Here is a 16,137-nt window from a genome sequence, read left to right as displayed (position 1 = left end):
TTAAAGTATCCTCTTGTTAATGCAACAAGAGTTTTGAAAAATCAGTTTTAGTTCTTGAGAAATAAATTTTTGAAATGATCGACAATTTTTTCGAATTTTGCAATCTTCGCCGATTAAGTTTTAAAAATTTGTATAAAATCCACTTCTTGGAATATGAGTACAAAAATTTCCCAAAATGTTAATAAGAGTGTCCTCTTTCCAATGAACCAACACGTTTTGAACAATAACTTTTAGTTTTTGAGAAAACAATATTTGAAGTTTTGATAAAATTTTCGATGTTTCAATTTTCAAAATTCGCTATAAAATTAATTTCTTGAAGGATGCTTGTGGAAATTTCACCAATTATTAATTAAAGTATCCTCTTTTTAGAGTTGCTTCGTTAGTTAAATCAGCATAAAAAAAGTTTATTTTGTATCTTAGATCCAAATAAGGTGACATATCATATCAGCTTTCTTATTAATTTCATTTTTATTCAAATATCGCAATAATGTGGCAATGTAGTGTGTCTTTTCATTCGTAATAACAATGTAGTTTTCGTTGTAATTCAGGAAATACATATAATAATTATTTTTACATATGTTTGAATATCGACTAAAACAAGTGGATGATCTTCCTACTTCGATTCAATCGAATTCCTTGAGCTGTTAAATTATAAGCAGCGGGAAAAGGTAAGGTTTACAGTTTAATCCTTGATAATCAAAAACCTAAGTTACCAACAGACCTTATATTCTAAGTAACAATAGCTGTGAGTAAAATAAAACCACAAATGGAATTTGTACATTTCATTTTTATTATTTATTATTATTTATTTAAATTTGGCACAGAAAAAACAGTGAGCCTATGAATAGTAGTACAATATTTTCTATTTATTTTAGTTTTTTTTTATTTAATGTATCCAGAGATTGGGATAAACCGCTATATTTAATAATATGATGACTGGATATACGTAGTTAACGATTAATTATCAAACAAAAAATCGTTTCCTTGAAAAGATTTTCGCGTTCATTTTCTTCTCCTTTAATTTACAATGAGAGTGGTATCGTTTAGTTTAATAATATTTGTTTTAATTATAAACATTCACTAGCCCTATGCTTTGCGCATTCTGGAATTGTTTTCTTACACTTTGAAGCTTCTTCGAATAGTCTATTGTTAAATTTTGGTATTTATGATATGTTACTCTCAAAAAAAAAATTATTTCGTTTTTTCTATTGAATTTAGCAATCCAGCGTTTTTGTTTTATTAATAAACGTTACTTTTACGTGTAATATTTACATTCTGCTTTTTTTTTGTTCTATTGAGTATAAATACAAAGTTATGTGTAATGTTATTGAAATTTAAAACATATACAAGTTCTAAATGGCTAAATAAGTACGATATTTTTGTTGTTGTCTGTATAATATGTTCAACAAGAGGATCGCTTTATGTACAAGTACATTTTGGGTGTAAATTTAATAAACGAATAATAATTAAAAAAAAAGAAAATAAATTAATTACTTAGAGTACTGGCTCTTATATTAAATATATATAAACTTTAACAGTTTTGAGAACAATTATAGTTAAAGATCATTGCACATTTTGTCTCTAATACAGGTGGTTTTAAATTAAGGATACAAATACGTTTTTAGATGATACTTTTTAAATTAGATAAACAAGATTACGAAATATTCGTGGATTATTAAAAAGTAATTGACTTTTAACGAAAAAATCAAAGTGTATGAAGTATTTGTACCTATAATTCAAACATCCTGTATAATAAAAAAAAGAAAAAAATAGAACAAAAAACTGGTGTATTTGTACGTTTAACAAAAAACTAGTATAAAATAATGTTGCAATGAAAAATAAGAAGAAAAAAGTAGGTGATATAAAACTGTACATTTCTTTTTCTTTTTTAAATATAATATTAATTAAATAAACAAATAATTTGTTTTAAAAACTAGAAATTAAGAATAAATAACTCATAGTATCTACAAAAAAAGAAATGAAAAAAGAAACAGTACCTCTAACTACAACACCAATTCTTATTATTTATACGGATATTTATAAGTAGTTTTTGTTTTTTTTTTAATCTGGCAAGTTTGAAAAGGGGAGATCAAACCGTTCTTTTTTATTTTTTTGAAATAAAAAATAATAAAATACAACATCATCCGTTCTTTGCGAACAAAAACGAAAAAACTTCGGGATAAAAATGGCACAACAAAATTATTTCTTCTCTTCACCCTATTTATTAATAATTATTTAATAATTATTAATAACTCATCATCAATCGTGAAAAAAGCATTTCTATCATTTTTCCTTCCCGATTCCCGAACATGAGGTATAAATAAATAAATACTCGTCTTCTCGTTATTTAAAAAAATAAATAAAACAGCCGATTCCGGATCTGTTTTATTTATTTATAAATTTTTTTGTTAATTTTCGAAAATCGAAAAAATCACTATTTTTAATACCAGGGGAAATTATTATCCCTGGTAGCCCATGCTCAGTCATCCTCTCTTCTTGGACTAGAATCATACGTGGACGATTGTTCTTGATTAAAACCTAACGATTCCGGTGAAACATTATCCTGTGGATAGTAATATCCTTCCGAACTAGGTCCGGCGCCGTTCAAAATCCCCATCGTCGGTGAAACTGTTGGTCTCCCCGTTGAAGACGTCGTCGGTGACGTCATGTCCGAGCTAGAAGACAAGAAATTCATATCACTTGGACCGTCCCTACACCACAATTGTCGCATTTCTTGCCTTCTTTGTCTCATTAACATCTTGTATTCGGAAATCCTCATCTTTTTCCCATCAACTATACAGGTACGTTTCGGTCTGGGTCTGTAACGGTAATCTGGATGCTTTTCCATATGGAGTTTCGATAATCTTGATTGTTCTTCGTAATAGGGTTGCTTTTCTGCATTTGACATCGCCTTCCAACGAGCACCTAATATCTTTGAAATATTTGAATTGTGCATATCAGGACACGCCTTTAATATTTTTCGCCTCTCGTCTTTTGCCCATACCATAAAGGCGTTCATTGGTCTTTTTATATGGGGTTTATTTTCTGTATCGCGCTTTGGTGGTTGTCTTATTATTTTGGCTTTATCTTGACTGTCATCGGGAAGTTTATAATCTGTTGCTGACCATACTGGAACAGAAAAAAAATTAAAATTAATAATTTGAAAATATTATTCACGTTTTTGAACTATGAAGATAGTTTAAAAATAAATAAATATATTCAGTAAATTCAAGAATCAGTGGTTTTCTAAAGAAATGAGTAATAACAAAAACATATTTTTTTCATATTTCCTGTTTTAGATAATATGATAGGGAAGATGATGTAATTCAAACTAAACTAATCAGAAAATTTGCTTCAAGAATTCAAGGATAACTGATGCTTTAAAGAAATAAGAATGGCACAAATATTTTTTTTATTTATACTTATTATTTTAGAAATAATACAGTTCATAAATCAAGTTGAAATTTGTAATAAGTTGCTGCTTTTATTACCATATCAAGCCAAAATTTAACTACACATATTGCAACAAAGGTTAATCAGGCAAAATCTTACATTGTCAGGCCTACATATGTCTCTTTTTATATTTGCTGGTTTAGATATTCCAAAGACGACGATGGAATTTAAACTAAATTAATCAGAATTTTTGCAAAACTTAAAAATTGCAAGAATTCAAGGAAAGCTGGTGTTCTAAAAAAATAAGAATGGCAATAATAATGACTTGTTATTTTAGAAATGAAGAGCAAAATGACTCAGCTCAAACTAGATGGATCATAAATTCTGCTCAAACGGAAATTTGGGAAAATTTAAGAAGAAGCGGTTTTTCAAAGAAATCACAAAACTATATTTTTTCATATTTGCTGTTTCAGTTATTATAAGGAATACGATACAGTTCAAACTAAATTGATTAGAAGTTCTGTTCAACTCAAAAATTGCAGGAATTCAAGGAAAATTGATGATCTAAAGATGTAGAAAATGGCAGAAGTATTTTTGCTTCATACTTTGTAATTTAGAGATGATAGAGGAATATGATACACTTGAAACAATATTCACCATAAATTCTGCTGAAACAGAATTTGCAAAAATTTAACAAAAAGTAGTTTTCCAAAGAAATAAGAAATTATAAAAATACATTCTTTCATATTTGCTGTTGTTGATATAAAAAGTTTTCATTAAAAACTAAATTAATTAGAAATCTTGCTCAAGTGCTAGATAGCAGATAGCATTCATGGAAAACTGGCATTCTAAAGAAATGAAAAATGGCAAAAGTATCTTTCTTCATACTCGCTATATTAGAAATAACGAGGACAACTAAAATCTTAGTAGTATATCTTAAATTGAAGGTCAAGCATTCTAGTTTATGATAAGATATGGAATTGTTTGGGTGTGATTCTAAGAACTGCGAGATATGACATTAAAAAATTGGAAACTTAGCTTTTGAGATAACTTCTAAAGACAATTCAAAATTTAAAAAGATTCTGCGATCTTTACACAATTAAAGAATAGTAAATTACAGATCAAATGTTCTAGTTTATGGTAAGATATGGAATTATTAGGTATTGTAAGAATTGTGAGATATAGTATCATTAAAAATAATTTAAGAATGGGAGTTTAGCTGATTTTGTTAAGAAAACTGATCATTTCAAAAGATCTTCTCTTCTTTATTTTTAAAGGTAGTACATGTATTATATCTCAAATTAAAGCTTCACCATTCTAGCTTGTGATATGATACTGAATTAATAGCGTTTGGTTGTCAAAATTACGAGATATGGTACCATTATAAAGAATTGGAAAATGCGATTTTGTGAGATGTTGTCAAGATAATTAAAAATTTCAAAAAATGTTCCCATCTACATTTTTAAAGGTTAGATCAAGTATTATATCTTAAATTGAAGGTCAAACTTTGTAGTTTATGATAAGATATAGAATTATTAGGGTTTCATTGTAAGAATCGTGAGATATAACATCATTAAAAAGAATTAGAAAATGGAATTTTAACAATCTTGTTATGAAATCTAAAAATTTCAAAAAATCTTCCCTTCCTTATTTTTAGTGGTTGAAACACGTATTATATCTGAAATTAAAGCCCAGACATTCTAATTTATGATATGGTATTGAATTAATAGCGTTTGATTGGAAGAATTAGGAATTGACAAATCTCATTAAATAAGCCCCCAGCAAGTGCTTATCAGAAAAATTAACTGTAAATTAACTGTAAAGGTATAAAGGAACTTTGAAGACTCATTCACAAAAATTGTAACGTTTTATTACACATTGAGAATCATAGTCGAGATAATAAAAGTTTATTCATCTAGAAGATCAATATAGATAGATCAAATTGTTAGATCAAACTTATATATCCTCAAATATGACTTTTAATCCTTATAATTAAATAATAAATTATATATATCTCTAATTTTCTTACCATTATGATAAAAGAAATCAGATTCATCCTTAATACTTTCCTCCCTTTTTACACCACCTTGATGCGGTGGAGTTGGATGCATCGGATACATTAATTGCGGAAATTGTGGTGGTTGTTTACCTTCCATACCATCTTTAGTTTTCAATCGATCACTAGGCGGTAATGGACTGAACTGTGGCGGTAAACCCCCGGGAAACGGCAAGAAAGGTCTCGGCATCATCATCGGCGGCAACAACTTAGGTACAGTAGCGGCTACGGGCTGCTCATTTTGACTTTGTTGACCCAACCCGATCGGAAGATTGTGCGGACTTGAACCCGCCGATTCCGAACCGGAAGATTTCGGTTTCGTCGTCAGGTTCAATGGGGCGTCCGGGTCTGAAGGAGGTGGTGGTGTTGGAGATCTTTCGCGGGTTGGGGAGTGCTTTTCTAACATTTGTGGCATATGGGGGGATGTTAACCAATTACTGAGTTGTGGTGGTGGAAGAAGCTATAACAATAACGATAGAAATTAATAAAAAATTAAAAAGAATTAATAATAAGTTATTTTCTTACATGATTTTGAAGGGGTGATTTTGGAACCGTATTAGGAAGCCCTGCATTCTGTTGTAATTCCCTTATATGACCCAAAATTGGTAGGAGCATAAAATTTGGAGTTCCCATCACTCCATATTGAGCTGTTAATTGCCCTTGGAGTTCTTGGAGTTTTTGTTGCTGCTGGAGAATTTGTTCTTGATGGCGACGTTGTAATTCTTGTTCTTGTTGGTGTTGATGTTGTTGTTGTTGTTGTTGTTGATGCTGTTGATGATGGGTTTCATTTAAAACGGGTGGTGGTGGTGTTAATTGAGTCTGAAAGGAATTAATCAATATATTTAAGACGTTAAATTTAAAATAAATAATTTTAAATTTCGTCAAAAAGAGGTGGAGGTGGTGGTAATTGAGATTAAATTAAATTTTATAGATGAATATCTTAATGATTTAGGTTGTAAAATAAGATGGTACGGTAAAGACAACATCACGTCTTAAGATAAGTTTATTTCGTATCTTTTGAGGAGTTGATTTTATGCTCTATTCTTTTTCATGTCATTTAAATTTTTTTATGTTTTTGCTCCGGATGGAGGATTGTCCATCTGTTACATTCTCCGTTCTTCTCGTCTTCTAGTTTTAATCATCTCTTTGGAGCGGGCACGCGACCGCAGGTTGCCAAACCGCCTACTGTTGCCTAAATATAAGCAGGCAAAACGCCAAAAGTGCCTCTCTCCATTCACTCGATCTTTGCAGCACCACAACTCCAGAAGGTGCATATTTGAATAACTCTTAGGATTATAGATTATTATCGCGCATGATTACAGAAGATTATCTTATTTTATTTTCATAAACTGATTAAGAAATTTTAATTAGGATGAAATAAAGAATTATGTTTACTATTTTTGTTTCTTTTAGTGGATTTTAGTGTTAATTAAAATCTTGATACAAAATACTTAGATAAAAAAACAGATTGAGAAGTAAAATAAATTGGATAGAAATAAAATATCGATCGTCGGCGCCAGAGTATCGATGGGTGTGTCTGCAAAAAATCCCTCGAGATGGAAGAGGAATTCAAGTAGCCAATACGGTGTGGTGACTTCTCTTAGCGCAACATCTCGAGTAATTAACCCGCGCCGGAAGTGATAGATCATGCCGTAATAATGACCGAGTCGAGAATATCCAGGAGACACACGAGACTCTTGTTTCTCTTTACTTGTAACTAAAGATAATAACTCCTTCATCCACCATCCAACAACAAAAACAAGACTTTGATAAAAAGAACTTTTTTAAATTTCATGAAATTAAATGTTCTCTTTTCATAAATTTCGAAGAGATTGGTTGAACCCATTTAGCACGTTTTAATTTTAGTACCCAACAGGATATTATTACTGTCCTTACGAAAATACACCTTAACCTAGCTTAAGAAAAACCTGAATGAACGGACCGGATGTCGTCTCGTTTTGTATGGCGGTCGTTTCAGCCAACCCAATCTTTTCCCTCTCTCTCACTCCATCTTATTTTCTCTTTCTCTCTATCCTTTTCGCAATCCCTATCTTTCTTTCTTCCTCTTTCGGGTTTTCAACTCTTCGTGCAAGTTGAGAGGCTGAAATTCCTGAAATAGCGTCATGTCCCATCCGCCCGACCTATTCGTCTCTCTCGGCTCTTATTCATACACCACGGCGACGTCGTCGACGACGCTTATCCGAGAAGAAGAGGATGCCGCCGAGAGACAGTTTTACGTTTTAAAACAACAGCTACATATGAATCTACTTGGAATTTGAAATGGAAAAATTCCTAGGAGAATCTGATTTGATATTAAACGATTATGATGCGGGTTGTTAAAAGCTTGGTGAAGCCAACACCTCCACTTTTTTATATAAAAAAATATGGTTTATTTATTAAATTAAAGCATGTCAAAAAAACCTTTTTTAGTCTTAAAAGATATCCATATATGTGCTATCAACTATGTATACAAGATCCCGATTTGCCATACAAACCAAATCGTTTGCGATTTAATTAAAATTAATCGGCGAACGGGGTGAGGCATTCGATAAATACGAAGCGGCTGTAATTGGACTTCATTAAAATAGCGAAAAGCGGTTTTATCATTATGAATATATCGATATGCATCGTTATTTATTGTGCGACAATTACACAAAGTAAGTTATGTTACGAATAGTACGAAAACCAGATTGCCGTCAGCTTAATCAATATCTAAAGCCTTTAAACATTTAACATTATCGCTAACAAAAATTAATTGAAAAATAAATTCTACTATATGGATAAGAACAAAATAATCTTGGGTCGATGACAGCTGGTTGAAAAGAAAAAGCGGCTTGGTTGACTTGTTGGGTGTGATATGAAAGGAAATGGGTAATCCTAAATCCCGAAGGAACTGTCACGTTCCTTCCACCCAATCCCGACTGGTGTGTGACAAAACTGAAAGCGCCCAAAAAAAAGAATTGTTTGAATCACCTTTAAGAAACGTTTCAAAAAAATCTTTCTTATAGATTCGAATCGTAACAAATCGTTGAAAGATGTAAAGAACGTGAAGAAACGACGTTCGTCTCGCAAATGTCGTCGCCCCTTTCGTCTTCGTGTTTTGCCTTTTACCTACACTCGTGTATCCGCATCGAGTTGAAAAATAGTTTTAGTCGCGACGTAAAAATTCCACACTCAGAAGCGGCACCGCGTCTTCGCGATCTTTCCTCCTCGCGTCCAGAGAACAGATCGATCGAGCTTTCGTCCGACCCGATATTTATGTAACACGCCCGTGTCCGTTGTTCATTGCCGGGCATCGCTCACCACCAAGAACGAGATAAATCAGCAGCAACAGCAGCCCAGCTTTGCCGCAAGAAGAGAAAAGTTTCACAAACCGCACGCGTTTTCCCAGTTCATAAACCAACTTCTTCCACTTCTCCATCTACAACTTCTTCGTTTTCTACCCCTTCTTCGTCTTATTCGTCTATGTCTATTTCTTCTTCTGAAATGGTTTGGGAATTGGACGAAGAGAAACTAGATGTGAATGAGAGGAAAAGAAGAAGAAGAAGAAGCGAATCCTGGTTTATTAGATGAGCTTAGCTTAAGAAACGTGCCGCGTTTTCGTTTCCTTTTCTTCCTATTCCGTTTCTTCTTCTTGAAGGCGAAGAGGTATTCGTCGTGTTCTTCTTTTGCGCGTACACACGCGCGCGGACGTATGATCGTTCGAATTGATAAGAAGAAGAAGAAGAGGGGCCCGTTTACGCGTGTTGTATTTCTCGAGAGGTCTTTAAATAAGCTGTTTGATCGTGTTAGGCGTGACGAAGCAATGATATGTACTTTATACTTTATAAGCTTAAAGGAATTTTAAAGATAGTAAATAAAATATATCAAAAAGAGTCAATCTCTATGATAAATGAACCAAAAAATAATAAATAAAAATAGATTAACTGTTTAGGTGTAAATAAAAGAAACATCAAAGAGTGTTAGAAAGAAGAAAAAAGACCTTCGAGTAGAAGATTAAAGATGTATTCAAGCGTTTTATCTCTTTCACGTTAGATCCGTTGGGTTATTTTATAAATAGACAACGGTGAAAAATGCTGGCCACTGTTGTATTTTTATGTATTTCCGTAATTAAGGGACCCGATCTTGGATTAAAGAAGAAAAGAAAACGATCTAATTTATTAGAACGGCAAATAAATGCGCTCGCGGTCTTAATTAAGTGTCAAGATTTTACGTTAATCAACCGTAATTTTTCACGGAAAATCCTCAAGTTAACTTCTACGGAAACAAGAAAAAAATGGAAAACGGAATAAAAATAACGGAAAAATGTGGAGTCTACACCGACAAATAAAATCATTTAAATCAGCCATTCGTGTACACAAACAAGAACAATAACTCCCACCAACTGTATACAACCTCTAAAAATAACACTTTTACACCACCTTCGAGGATTACTATTGTTTTATGTTGTAAAATGGGAAACGAAACTTAAAACAAACCCGACTTTATGTGTTTAAAAGTTCGATTTACCGTCGAATTTACCAACGATTAATTAATCTCTTTTATTATCTTTTATAATAAACAACTTTAAATCACTTTCTTTAAGCAAAAAAAAATTTCCTAAAATTAACAAATCGAAAATGTAATTAAATCAAACATTTTTAAAATTCAAAAAATTCTCGTTTAAATTTCTCTATTAATAATGGAACGTGCCAAGGCCGAATAAATACATTTCTTTTAAGATACAACATTTGTATACCATCTGGTGTAATTTTTCATTTTTTTCTTGAACCCTTTATGAAAAAAAGTTTACGTGTCGTATCCGACATAGATTTAGACGTATGCCCGAGTGAAACGAATGACATGTCGCTGACATGTCGGAACGATTTAATAACAAAACGAACAATATTAGTTTTGCGTCCGTCGTGGCGTTAGAAGGCGTGTTGCATCTCGTGCGTATAACAAGAAGTGACAGTCGGAGTGAGATCAAGAAACCGTCAAGTCCCAATTGGGAATAGACCGTAATAATCTTTGCTATTTCCTCCTTACATCGAGATCTTTCCTCTGGGGATTTCTATATTGTGTCTGGTTAAGCAAAAAAGATAAAACTTTAACAATAATAATAATAAAAATAAAATACAAGACAAAAAATAATATAATAAAAGTAATTCCCATACAGATAAATTCTGCCGGTTAATAACGTTTATAAAAATATAGAGAGAAGGCTAAATCAAAAGGTAAAGCGGTTGATGCGCTCCATTATCATTCACATTACTTCAAACTGATTAACTGCTAAGGTGAGGTCATCTACAACCCCACTAATACTAAATGTTGCCGATATCTCAAGCTTGCGGATATCTATCGCATAAAGCACTTTGGTCGGTGCGTTGTTTGAGAGCAATTGCAAGAATATTTTGTATGGCATACTCGTATTTCTACTTCATGCGAGCTATTTGCTTGGTTTTGAGACGACTGTTATGAAATGCCTTAGTAATTTAAAACAAAACGCCTTTTATCAAGATTGATGCTAATGAACAAAGGAAATTCCTCATGGGACTTCATAAACTTCTTTCTTCCATTCAATAAAAAAATCCCATAAAAATGTAACTTCTGTGGATCCTAGCTATCGTGTATGGGTTAGATTTTTAATGCTCTAAAGGCTTTCGCAACGAAGAAATTGAAGCATTATTGGCAATCCTTCAAAATCTTCAGGAAATATTTGAAATTCATAAATTCTCACTAAAAATCTCAAGCAATACTTGAAAATCCTTTAAAACACTAAAAAGTACTTGGTAGCTCACTGGTAATTATTTTGAAACTCTTGGAATTACTCTGAAAATCTTAATGCATCTAAAGATATTGTTTGCAATCCTTGGATACATCTCAAAATTCTTGAAAATCCGTGTAGCCATCAGTAAATTTGACAAATTTTAAAATCCAGAAATCTTAATCTTTAGTAACCCAGAAATTATTTGAAAGTTATTGAGATATCCTTCAAAATGTACTGGAAATCTACTAGACATTTTTGGATATACTCCGCATAAAGTTGTAAACCATTTTTATCTCTAATAAATTCAAAAAATCCTGAGACAACATTTGAAAACCTTCAAAATCCTAAAAATACTTGATTATTCTTTAAATAATTAAGATTAGAGTGGTAGAAAATAAAAATATTTTACTTCTATTTAGATGATGAAAATGTTTGAAGATCTTAAGAGCTTAAGATCTTTACCTTACAACGAAGAATATTTATATTTGGGTCGTATTAAATGTTTTTCCTACACCTCAAATTTATCGAGAATGTTTAACATCTTTTTTAATGCCTAAACAAATTGACGTCGTGCCTGAGGACGAATAATTTTTATTCGGAATACGATATATTCGTATAGCACTACAAGCACCGAAAACATAAGTAAATAAACATTTTCATCATCTAAATAGAAGTAAAATATTTTTATTTTCTACCACTCTAATTAAAATACATGATGAACACGGAGCAAACCATACCATATTTACAATAATTTGAAGTACTTAAAACATATTGGTAATAAATATGGTAATAAATCTTTACAATCCTTACAATTTTTGAAAATGCTTAGAAATTGTTCAAATGACATGAAATGTTCTAGAAAATCTTTGATATACTGTGCAAATCCGTAAAAACTTGACGATGGACTATGAATCCCAAAAATTCCTTACACATTTTTAAAATTTATTGGAAATTGCTTCTAATTTTCTGTGTTTTTCGAAACTATCTAAACAAATTCAAAAATTTCTTTGAGATTCACTAAAACTCTTTTGAAGCCCTTAAATATCCTTGAACATCTTTGAGGATCTTCAGACAGTTTATACATTGCCCTTTCTAGATCTACTCAGCCATAGAATCTCCATTATCGCCAGTTATAGCGAATTTCTACATGAAATTACTCGAAGAAGATGCTTTGAAAAAGAGCCAGTGGAAATCAAAACTATGGCTCCGATATGTGGATGACACGTTTCTGATATAGCAACATGGTCAAAAACGGTTCCAAGACTTCTTGGATCACTGCAGAAAAATTACATTTCCTAGATGTGCTGGTCACCAGGACGACAAATGGAGATATGGAACTTGGTGTATATCGGAAGAAGACCCATACAAACAGGTACTTGCAGGCATCATCACATCATCATCCCCAACAGAAGAAGTCCGTGATCCGTACTTTATTTCAGCGAGCAACGAGAATATGCGAAGGAGACAATTTGAAGAAGGAGCAACACTTTCTACGAGGCGTGCTGCAGAAGAATGGATACACTTCGAGGGACATTAACCGGGCCATCAAGCAGTGAAAGCAGAGGGAGGACGCGGTAAGTACAAAACCTCTTGGATTTATCTGTCTTCCCTATGTTTCAGGTGTAACGGAACGGATTGCCAGGCACCTCAAGAAAAACGACATCGTAGTGCGGTACGGGACGGTCAGCAAAATCCGGAACACACTCCCGATAGCCAAGGACAAACTAACTCTATTAAAGGGAGCGGGAGGGAACCCGAAAGTTTCCAGTCTTAGTTCTAATTTTAGTTCTAATTTTTAGTTCAAGTTGTTGTTAGAGTCCGTAAATGACTCCAGTTCTGAAGTATTATTATTATTCATTAGAGAAAAATAATGATGACGCTGAACTTTTTATTAAGTGCATGTGATAGAGCACCACAAACTGTGCACCTTTCCTTATTGACATTGATTCCAAAACTTAGTAGATTCGAAGATATTTAACATTAAAGAGGAAAAGAGAAATAAAATTATTCATATAAACCAACAACGTGGTCATAACATTATTTTCTAACATAAATAAGAAAACACTAAAAAAACTAATTAATAAAATAAAAATAGAATAACATTTTAAGTTATCAAAAAAATTTTTTCACCATAATAAGAATTGGAACAAAAACAACTTATAATAATTGCAAAATTACTTCCATTTTCAGGCACGCATAATTCGAATCGTCTTACCAATTCAACATTACATACTCTCAGGACTATTTGTACCAATTCACCGTCCTGGAAACCTGCGGTCCACGTACTGAGTGCACCATCTTGTTGAAACCACGTCGGTCTTTTTAATGCGTCCAGCAAAACATTCAGCAGTTCAGGAAGGTTGTTTTGCAGAAACTCGAGCTCACGATGACTTTTTGATTATAACGCTGTTTGATTATTTGTTTGTACGGTCGAACTAAGATTGCCATGGAAATCATATTATGGAAACGACATTCGTTGCACCACAGAATGTTATTGAGAAAATTATCAATGCCAAACCTGAAAATTCAGCTAAGAGCTGAAGTCAACAGATATCGTCGCCTGGTTATAAATGTTGAACAAAATTACATTTATAAGGCAAAAATGTATTTGTTTTTTAAATTTGATGACATGTAACAAAAATTTGCACGTTCTCTTAGTTGCCGCAATGATTTATGTGAGTTGTCATTCATTATTAGCAAGACCAACGCAGTTTTTATAATCTCGAAGTCGTTTTTCTCTCTGTCTGGTTCTTAAATGTTCCAAAATTGGTAAGGTTTGTGCATAAGTTTATGAACATTTTCGGTTATGGAATTAGTCTACCGAGATATTGCAGTCTGTATAATCGACCGAAAAACTTCTTTTACAAAAAAGTCAAGTTCAGTACAAAATGTAACCCATTGAAATAAAGTCTTCGTATACACTTAATTTTTACATCCACAAAAATACAACCTCATACAGACATCATGAAGTTTTATGTATTTACGTATTGATGATAGCCCAATATTAAACAAAGTGCACGAAAATCCTAAAATACGTGCATTGATAATAGCCAAGGAACTACATTCTGTATCCCAAAGGGGAATAAGAGCATAAACTATTCGAAATCTGCTCGATGTGATGGCCAAAAACATTTCCAAAAACAATCATATTTGGAAATCGGAGGAAAATCATGGAGCATGTTGATTTTTTCTCTTTATGTATCACAGATAACTTATTGATCAATATCGTTGAACAAACTTATTCATATGGCTACAAATGGGAAATCTTCGTATAAATCCGTTACAAGATTATTGGAATAAAGACGAAGAATTGCCATTTCCAGCTTACAAAAATATATGAGTAGAAAACGGTTTATACTAATAACGAAGTTTTTACATTTTTGCCAAAATCCAGAAAATAAGGATGAAACAAGAACATAACAAGAATACTTTAACAAGTTAATCGAAGAGGTGTGCTATCTAAACAAGGTCGAAGAGAAGACCTTAACTCAAAGCAATCTTCAGAAACAATTTAATCAGTTTTCAATAACGCAATAATGATTGCATACTGGAAATATATTGGAAAAAGAATGGTTACAAAAATATAATTTGAGATAAAATACATAAAAAACGTCGATAATAAACTTAATTGTGTTACTAGTAACCAAAAAGATGTGAAATTAGGAGATAAGTAATGCAAAATAGACCTCTTGACCTCTAAAGTCGTATTTAGAGTTCAATTGTATGCGATGATCTGTGTCTCTTTTTAAAAAAGTTGTATTCGTATTTTTTTTGAAAAATGTTTTATAGTAACTAAGAATTTTGTTTGTTCAGTGTAATTTTTTGGCTATATGACTATTTGGCTGATGATGACATCTTGGTATGTCGAAACTAGTTTCAAGTAAACAAAGTTAATTATTAAAAAACTTAAGAGGTCAAGGGGTCTATTTTGTATTACTTATCTCCTAACTTTAATTATACCTCTAATATTATGGATCTTTAAAAAAAAGTGAGAATGAGTATAGCTAGAGTATTTATGTTAAAGCATGTTTTCGTAGAACCATATTGTTTTAAATTTTGTCGAAATCGCACGACGTAGAAAAATTAAAAATAGCAAAAGTTAATTGGAGAATACAATGATTATATAAAATTTAATGATGTGAGAATTAAGTAGAAACAATCTACTAATCAAGATCATTAGGGGAATAAATATTAATGTTTTTATCGAATGATTAAAAGTTATTGTGTCGCAGCGAAGTTAAATGTTTAATAGCACGTTTAATTGCTTATAATGAAAGTTTTGAAGTAGAAACAAATACTTTAAACGCATGGCACTAAGTTATACATATTAAAAAGAAGACATTATAAACACATTGCATATTTTCTTTTATTTCATTGACAATAAAAAGTTGAAATTCTTTGTAATGAGTAACAAACGATAATTCTTAATATGTCAACGATTCTGCTTTATGTTTATTTAAGATTATCATTAATACATATTTAAGTGAATTTACATTTGTGTTTCCGCATTGTAAACGAACTGAAAGGTCGTTCATTTTTTTCAATCCACTATATAAAAGCAATTGGCAGACCTTCGTTTAATTATTACAGATTAGTGGAATGATCACCAGGTATTTATTGCTATTAAGATTGCTTTGAAACTTTTTTTATAAAAGTCCATTTTCTAATCCTCCAAATTTATTGTTTTAAACACTCCTCATAGTCCTCATCTCTTATTGTGGTACCAGAACGTTTCGTCGATTCTCTGTACTGATTAAGATCTTAATTGTTATCATACATTTTTAAATTGTTGGGCTTTGTATTTATGATATTTGATTACCACATTACTTTTGAAACATTCTGTGAGTACCAAAGTAGAAGAGGAAGAGAAGAAGAAAAACAAGTAATGGTTCATAACGTCAAAACTATTATTGTTCCCATGCGATCGGTTCGGTTCGGT

General features: G+C 31.9%; 1 protein-coding gene across 4 annotated transcripts in view; it reads right to left on the bottom strand.

Moving 5' to 3' along the window:
- Positions 1 to 769: 769 nt before the first annotated feature.
- LOC111413572 (transcription factor Sox102F) overlaps positions 770 to 16,137 on the bottom strand; it is a 232,035-nt gene continuing 216,667 nt past the window's right edge. For 3 of the 4 annotated variants that reach the window (XM_071199723.1, XM_023044597.2, XM_023044611.2), the window contains 3 exons: positions 5,975 to 6,268; positions 5,423 to 5,909; positions 770 to 3,129 (listed from right to left, as the gene is read on the bottom strand). In XM_071199723.1, coding sequence (XP_071055824.1) covers positions 2,480 to 3,129; positions 5,423 to 5,909; positions 5,975 to 6,268 — 1,431 coding nt within the window. In that variant the 3' untranslated portion in view covers positions 770 to 2,479. The remainder of the gene's footprint in view (positions 3,130 to 5,422; positions 5,910 to 5,974; positions 6,269 to 16,137) is intronic. The other variant, XM_023044604.2, reaches the window with a different exon arrangement.

This window comes from Onthophagus taurus, chromosome 11 (assembly GCF_036711975.1).
Source record: "Onthophagus taurus isolate NC chromosome 11, IU_Otau_3.0, whole genome shotgun sequence".
NCBI classification, from domain to species: domain Eukaryota; kingdom Metazoa; phylum Arthropoda; class Insecta; order Coleoptera; family Scarabaeidae; genus Onthophagus; species Onthophagus taurus.
Note: the sequence above shows the minus strand (reverse complement) of the source record. Positions and strands in the feature narration are given on the sequence as shown.